The sequence below is a fragment of the Dipodomys merriami genome, unplaced genomic scaffold, assembly GCF_024711535.1.
Source record: "Dipodomys merriami isolate MVZ:Mamm:240054 unplaced genomic scaffold, mDipMer1.0.p SCAF_4, whole genome shotgun sequence".
Classification (NCBI taxonomy): domain Eukaryota; kingdom Metazoa; phylum Chordata; class Mammalia; order Rodentia; family Heteromyidae; genus Dipodomys; species Dipodomys merriami.
Window position 1 is genome coordinate 53461386 of NW_027205603.1, and position 7294 is coordinate 53468679.

The following is a 7294-nucleotide window of genomic DNA, read 5'->3' on the forward strand; positions in this document are numbered from 1 at the left end:
CATGCATGAAACCCTGGGTTCGATTCCTCAGTACCACATAAACAAAAAGCCGGAAGTGGCAGAGTGCTAGCTTTGAGCACAGAGAGGCTTAGGGACAGAGCCCAGGCCAAGTTCAAGCTCAGGACTGACAAAAAAAGACAAAAATAAGTATTGCCACCATAGTCAGCCATTTTCAGCCTGCCAGTGTGAAATCATTGAGCTAACCTTAACCATGTCATCAATGCTAATACAAAATAATTTTTTAAATCAATTCTCTACAATGCGCAAATGAATACATATCTCTCCTGCCTTCATTGTTGTCTTTGTTCCTAACAAATAGAGCAGACTTAGGAAGTGGTACTAGTTATTAGCCAATGGTAGACTTATGTAGAGATTTAGTCAACGTTTCTGTAGAGCATTAATTCACTTACGTAATCTATTGAGTAATTCTGTTTGCTAAGTGGCAAGGAAACCTTTACCAGTGTTTTAAATCATGTATTTTACAACCAGTAAAAATGTTTGTGTAAAGTCAGTCTCATGCCTTGTAATCCTCTTACCTACCCTGGAGGCAGAAATTCTGAGGATCACAGTTTGAAGCCAGCCACATCAGAAAAATACATGAAACTTTTATCTCCAATTAACCCCCCAAAAGCCACAAGTAGAGTTGTTGTTCAAGCAGTAGAACATAGCTTCATGTAAATAAATAAATAAAAATAAAAAATTAAGAAACAGAACCCAGGCCCTGAGTTAAAAGTCTCAGGACTGGCATAGCATGTATGTGCTCAGTGTGTATACACACAAACACACTTACTACTGTGTTTTCCAAATTAATCCCAATTATGAGTGTACTGTCTGTCCTCAGAGAACAGCTCAACATTGTGCAACACTGAACATCATTCCTGATCATTACTTTTTTTTGTTTGTTTTTTTTTTTGGGGGGGGGGTCCGGTCGTGGGGCCTGATTTCTGGGCCTGTGTGCTGTCCCTCAGCTCTTCAGCTCAAGGCTAGTGCGCTACCACTTGAGACATAGCACTACTTCCAGCTTTTTTTTCCCTGCTTATGTGGTGCTAAGGAATCAAACCCAGGACCTCATGCATGCAAGGCAAGTGCTCTACCACTGAGCCACCTTCCCAGCCCCATTTAAGTATTTTTTAAGTCCAGGTATAGCATAGGAAACCATTTGTATAATGACTGTCATATTTTATGATGAAACAATCATCCAAATGCAGACACAATTATTAACACTGAATCTGTTTTTGTTTGCAGTGTTTCCTCTCTTACGGCTTTCTCCTACTCCGGCTGATGACTACAACTTTAATTTAGATGATAATGAAGGTGTATGTGATCTGTTTGATGTCCAGATACTAAATTATTAGATTCCCTGGCCACTTGGGACTGTTATCTACCTCTAACTGTAACATTTTAGACTTCTTAATAACCTAAGTATTTAAAATAATGAATGTAACACCTTGTAGTTCACTGATTCTCAAGTGTTCTTCTTTTTAATACTTCCTTTTTTTTTTAACTTCACAAAACTTCATAAAAACGAAGGGCTCTACTGCTTCAGGGGAAAATAAACTTTGTATTCACCTTCCCTGTATAATTTGGATTCCAGCTTTTCCAGTTCTGAATCCTTGTGTGGATTCTTCATAGAGGAAAGTTAAAGTGGACTTTAGGTCATCAAACGCAAAAATGTTGGCCAAGGGCTAATCAACTTGTTTTGTATTTTTACTGCCACAAAGCTGTATTTTGATATGTCCTTCAGTCCAGATACTCACTGCCATTTATAAGGTAAAGGATGTAACTGTTTCAGTGAACAGATTTTGTGAAGTGCCTTCTGTTTTAGCACTTTAAGTTGATCACATTTTGTTGACTTCTGACATTCCACTTTCCTAGAGCCTAGGAAAGAACTGTTTATGTAGTTTGTTTTAAAAAATGTGCCAATGCCTGTACATTAACAAGATGTTTTAAAAATAAAGTTGTATAAAACATTTATTTTATTGATCTTTTGGGAGGACTGTTACAGCTGCGCCATCAGTCGCGTAGCTTCATCAACATTAACTGGCTCGTTTTCAGGATGCTGCTGAGGAATCTGAAGATAGGAAAGTTACATTTAATAGTTCGTTACATTTAATAGTTTAACAGGAAACAAAGGTAGTGGCTCTATAGCTCAAAGTGGTAGAGAGTCAGCCTTGAGTGAAAAAGCTCAAGGATAACACTCAGGCCCTGAGTTCAAGACCTACAACTGACAAAATAGTAAACAAAAGTAATTTGTAATCTATTGTTCAGTTTAGTTCTTGTAGTCACACTTTTGGAAAGAGAAGAGTCAGTTCTTATATTCAGACTCTCAATGTCTTAAAAGTGAATATAAATTCAAAGCCAGGGATAACAGAGGCTTAGAAACCCTGGGAAATATGTAATTTATTATCCTTTGATGTTCTGGGCCTAATGAGAGGAAACCATTTCTACTTACCAACTCTTTTTGAAGAGGTTCTAGAGAAAGGCCTTTTGAGAAGTGTGCAAGTTCTTTCTGAATGTTGACAAAAGCTTTATTCATTCTGTTAATTTTTTCTTCATTCACAATGTTTATCTGTTAACAAAAAGGCATAAATCAACCATTTCACACTAATGAAGATAAAATGTTTACATCCTTGTTAAGCCTAAAAAAAAAATCTAAGTTAACCATACCAAAGTGGAGGTAATTCACACCAAAAACCAAAAAGTGTTAAAATGTTGCCTGTCTTTCTAGGCTACGGTGCTCACATCCTCATCTGGAAAACAAAAACCTAGGCAATGAATTTTTGTCCCTTCCTACTGACAATACATCCCTGAAACACTTGCCTCAAAAGCTCCCCACAGCCGGGCGCTGGTGGCTCACGCCTGTAATCCTAGCTACTCAGGAGGCTGAGATCTGAGGATCGCGGTTCAAAGCCAGCCCGGGCAGGAGAGACTGTGAGACTCCTATCTCCAATAAACCATCAGAAAACCGGAAGTGGCGCTGTAGCTCAAGTGGTAGAGCACTAGCCTTGAGCTGAAGAGCTGAGGGACAGTGCCCAGGCCCAGAGTTCAAGCCCCACGACCGACAAAAAAAAAAAAAAAAAAAAGCTCCCCACAGTACTCCTCTTTAGTGTCTAAAAGGTGGGAGTGGTGTTCCTGTATATGTGTGATAACATTCTGGGAGCCCTTATTGCTGTTACTAAGTTCACAATTACTTGCTGCTTCATGGAAAATCTCAGACCCTGACTCAACAGACTGCTTATCCATTCATTGTTCAGTGACTTCCTTCCTACCTCAGCCATGAGCTCCAGCAGAATAACTGCACCACTTCCTCACCTAGGAGTCGGCGTTGTTTACTAACAGTTCTTAAGCCTCACTGACACTAATTTCTAATGATTTCATTAATTTCCAGCTGCATTCAGCTAATCACTTCTCTGCATTTTTGCAACTTTTGCTATTCTTCCTTGTTCAAACTTGCTTGACAACTGATTTAAGCCTGGCAGTGTCCTCATCTGCCACTTTTTTTCCCTATGTAATACAGGCTGGTCTTGAACTCAAGATCCTCCTGCCTCAGCCACCCTTAAGTCCTGGGTATACAGGTATACATCATTATTGCTAATTACTGAGTCCTGGAGAGTTGACTACTACTATTTAAACTTGAAAACATTTTGTTAATGAGGAGCTACTTAACCTTAAAGAAATCCCTCAAATATTTTCAAACAAAGTTTCTTTGCAAATTTTGCACTTTAAGAAACAAAATACTTTATCGGTACTGGATGGTAGGCTATATCTTGATTCCGTGAATAGATTCCTGAATATATTTGTGTTCAGAAATAACTATTTTCCACACTATTTTAAAAATGACTGCTATAGTCTAAGAAAGCTATTGAACTGTCATCTGGTACTTTATACAAATGCTTTGCTTGTGAACAGTAAAGTCTGAGAGGTTCCAATAAATGCTCACCTTCTTAAGATTAGTAGTAACTGGTTTTGCTTTGCTTTTAGCCTTAAAGTTCTTTTGGCTGGCTATGTGAAACACATTCCTGGACTTCTGCCCTCTTAATTTATTCTTGGCCATTGTCTAGAAAAGAAAGAGTTCAATTAGTGCCAATTTTTATGAACTATGTTTTAAAGTCAAAATCTCTTCTGCATCCCCAGCATCTAGCCCAATTCATCTATGTCAATGGGCTTCATTAATGTCAACACAACTTTTTCTTTACAGCATCTGACAACATTAATGCTCACTAACCATCTCTTGGCTACTCTGCATACTACTATCATACATTAGGAACAGCTCCACTTCTTTCTCATTCTTTTATTCCATTCTCTCCTGAAAAATCAAAATCAGTTCTTGAACATACATTTCCTATTTCCTTCAAATTACTTTCCCAAATGACATTGTATGTTTATAATGTTTATTTATTGCACTGAAATCTGGTTTTCTTTGCTCTGTGGCTAAACACAGCCTATAATTTTTTTTTAATTTTTGCTTATGTGGTGCTGGGGAATCGAACCCAGGGCCTCATGCATGCAAGGCAAGTGCTCTACCACTGAGCCACCTTCCCAGCCCCTAAGCCTATAACTTTTATCTTAGAAATGTCTCTCAAATCTGTTCAGTCACAGAGGAACAATTTCTAAAATGCTAATAGTTAAAATGGCATTTTTGGTATATGTACAAACACTGTGTTGACGTGTTATAACTCATTTACTCCTCACCAACACTGGGCTATTACTCCCATTTTACAGATTTAAAAACTGATGCAAAGAGAAGTTAGCTTGTCATGAGTCACACTTACAGTAACAAACACATGCCAAGATTTAAAGCCATGTAGACAAGATCAGAGCTCCAGGATGCATTAGGTTGCAAACTAACCACCCCTGGCTGACACCAGTCTTTATTTCCTGGAGCATTATGTTCAGTCATGTGCTATCCGTGACCATGGATGTACAAAAGCCTAAAGGATTTACTTAAATGACTCCTTACTGACAGTTTGTCAAACTCTTGGTTAAGGCGCTGCACAGTAGGTACCTGCATAGTAGTAAGTGATAGGCTTTCACAAAGTTAAAAGTTTGTCAGTGGTTCCTGGTACATACAGGCTAAGTACATTTCTGGTACTCTTACCCCAACTTAAATCTGTTTTAGGTCACCTACCTCTCCATGCTGCATTCGTCAAATGGTTATCTGAACATTCTGATATTACATTCCTCCTCTTTTGCTTTTGCTTGCATTGCATCTCGACTGAACTTCACATCAGTCGATTTAACATTAGGAAACTGACTGAACTTCACATCAGTCGACTTAACATTAGAAAACTACCGGACTCTTAACAGTCCTCATGCTTTTAGAAAAATCGAAGGCAGCAGGCTACACACTATTATTATTACACAAGCAGAACATAAAAAACATCATTATGAAATCTGAAAGCTCCCCTATAATAATAGAGGAAAGGCAGCATCTAGAGTTCAGCTAGTCACTGAACTACATTACGTGCAGAACGAACGCAGGCACAGATGGAAAGGTTATCACGTGAGTGGCAAACTACGATAAAGTAACGTGCACAATGCCGGACACCCAAGCCGCACGGGGGACGCAGCGGTCAGAGTCGGGGACACAAGTGGGTGAAGGTAGAGCAAGCTTGGACTGCGGGTGTGAGAGTCAACGGCAACCTCGTGGAAACGGGGGTCACACGGAGGCCGGCCCTGGGAGCCCGCCTGGGGATGCCCGGAGGCCGCGGCCCGGCAAGCTCCAGGGAAGCAGCCTTCTGGACCGCAGTGGCCTGCTTAGCCCTTCCATAGGCCTCCACAACACCCCACTAACCTCTCCGGACCTTCGGTACCCGCGTGCAGTACTCTGGGTCCAGGCGACTTCATCGGCTCGTACACGGAAGTGGCCGAGGTGAGCCAAGCGTGGGCACGCCGTAGTTCCGCTCCCAAACTCGGCCCCGCCCACCCTGCTCCGTCCTCACGCAGAGTGAAGACCTGCCTACCGGAAGGAAGTCCCACCCCCGAGGCGGACCCCCACCAATCCTGCGGTGAGTAACAGAGAGGGAGGCCACGCCCACCGGACAGAGCCCGACCCCCAGGCCTGGTTCCCGCCCACACTATACAGTCACAACTACGATGGTAGTCACGCCCATAACCGTAGCCACGCCCGCACGGCACAGCATCCCTCGGCTTCCGCTTGGGTCGGGACGAGTGCACGTTTGCTGAGATCTAGCTCGGCGGGAGTGTTACACGCGCGGCCAAGTCCGAAGTTCCCATGAAAATACGAGTCCAGAGCCATCTGGGGTGTTTCTGGGTCATCAGAGGGTCCACGTGGACCCTCAGCCCCGCTCCCCCCTGGCTCTGCCCACTGTCCAGGAGGGGGCGCTGCGTGCCCGGTGGCCCTGCTGTCCCGAGCTGCAGGGGTGAATTCCTGACAGCCCGGCACGCGTACATAAACCAGCCACCAGCCACCGTAGGAAGCATAAGCACAAGCCTCAGGGAACTGTGGGAGACGTGGGAAGAAACCTTTCTGCTTTCTGGCAGGTGCGCCTATTTGTTGAGGTCAGAGAAAGATGAGATTTCAAGAAACGTAGACATTCTAATATTTATGTGCCATTTTATAACTGAGAAGAGTATCAGCCATGCATACCATCCCATTGTGCAAACGAGTCTCAGAGTTTAAATTTGTTGCTGGTTTCAAGACTAGTTGACAGGGCAAGATCAGAATCCACTCAGCTGGCACCTGCTTAAGTCCTTTCTGCCAAATCATTTATCTGCTTATATAAAGACGAGCCTGTTCCAAAAAAAAAAAAAAAAATCCCATCATAAAGAATAAGGAGGGGGCTGGGAAGGTGGCTCAGTGGTAGAGTGCTTGCCTTGCATGCATGAGGCCCTGGGTTCGATTCCTCAGCACCATAGCAAAAAGAAAAAAGCCAGAAGTGGCGCTGTGGCTCATGTGGTAGAGCGCTAGCCTTGAGCTGAAGAGCTGAGGGACAGCACCCAGGCCCAGAGTTCAGGCCCCACGACTGGACCCCCCCCCAAAAAAAGAATAAGGAATATGCTGGAGTAAGAAGCATAGTTACTTATGACTGTATGTTTATTCGTATTTGGTGTTCTTTCTTAAGAACAGAATTTTAAACATACCCTAAAATTTTGGTTTAAAATGTTCCTAAGTCTCCTGTCATGTATGACACATACACAGACACATACATACATTTATGCACATATATGCTTATAATATGTTGGAGCAAAACCAAAATGAAATGAAACCTACACAAAACCAGTAGATTATTTTATAAGACCAGAGTTATAAATAAGATGAGTATAATTATAG

General features: G+C 42.1%; 2 protein-coding genes across 4 annotated transcripts in view; one reads left to right on the forward strand and one right to left on the reverse strand.

The window, feature by feature from the left end:
* E2f5 (E2F transcription factor 5) overlaps positions 1–1970 on the forward strand; it is a 27815-nt gene extending 25845 nt beyond the window's left edge. For all 3 annotated transcript variants that reach the window (XM_069991000.1, XM_069991001.1, XM_069991002.1), the window contains exon 8: positions 1246–1970. In XM_069991000.1, the coding sequence (XP_069847101.1) occupies positions 1246–1355 (110 nt within the window). In that variant the 3' untranslated portion in view covers positions 1356–1970. The remainder of the gene's footprint in view (positions 1–1245) is intronic.
* On the reverse strand, positions 1959–5926 carry Rbis (ribosomal biogenesis factor). Its single transcript, XM_069991005.1, has 4 exons — positions 5795–5926; positions 3941–4057; positions 2453–2569; positions 1959–2071 (listed from the first exon to the last, which is right to left on the reverse strand). Exons 2-4 carry the CDS (start codon positions 4052–4054, stop codon positions 2000–2002), a joined length of 303 nt encoding a protein of 100 aa, XP_069847106.1. The 5' UTR covers positions 4055–4057; positions 5795–5926; the 3' UTR covers positions 1959–1999.
* Positions 5927–7294: the final 1368 nt, after the last annotated feature.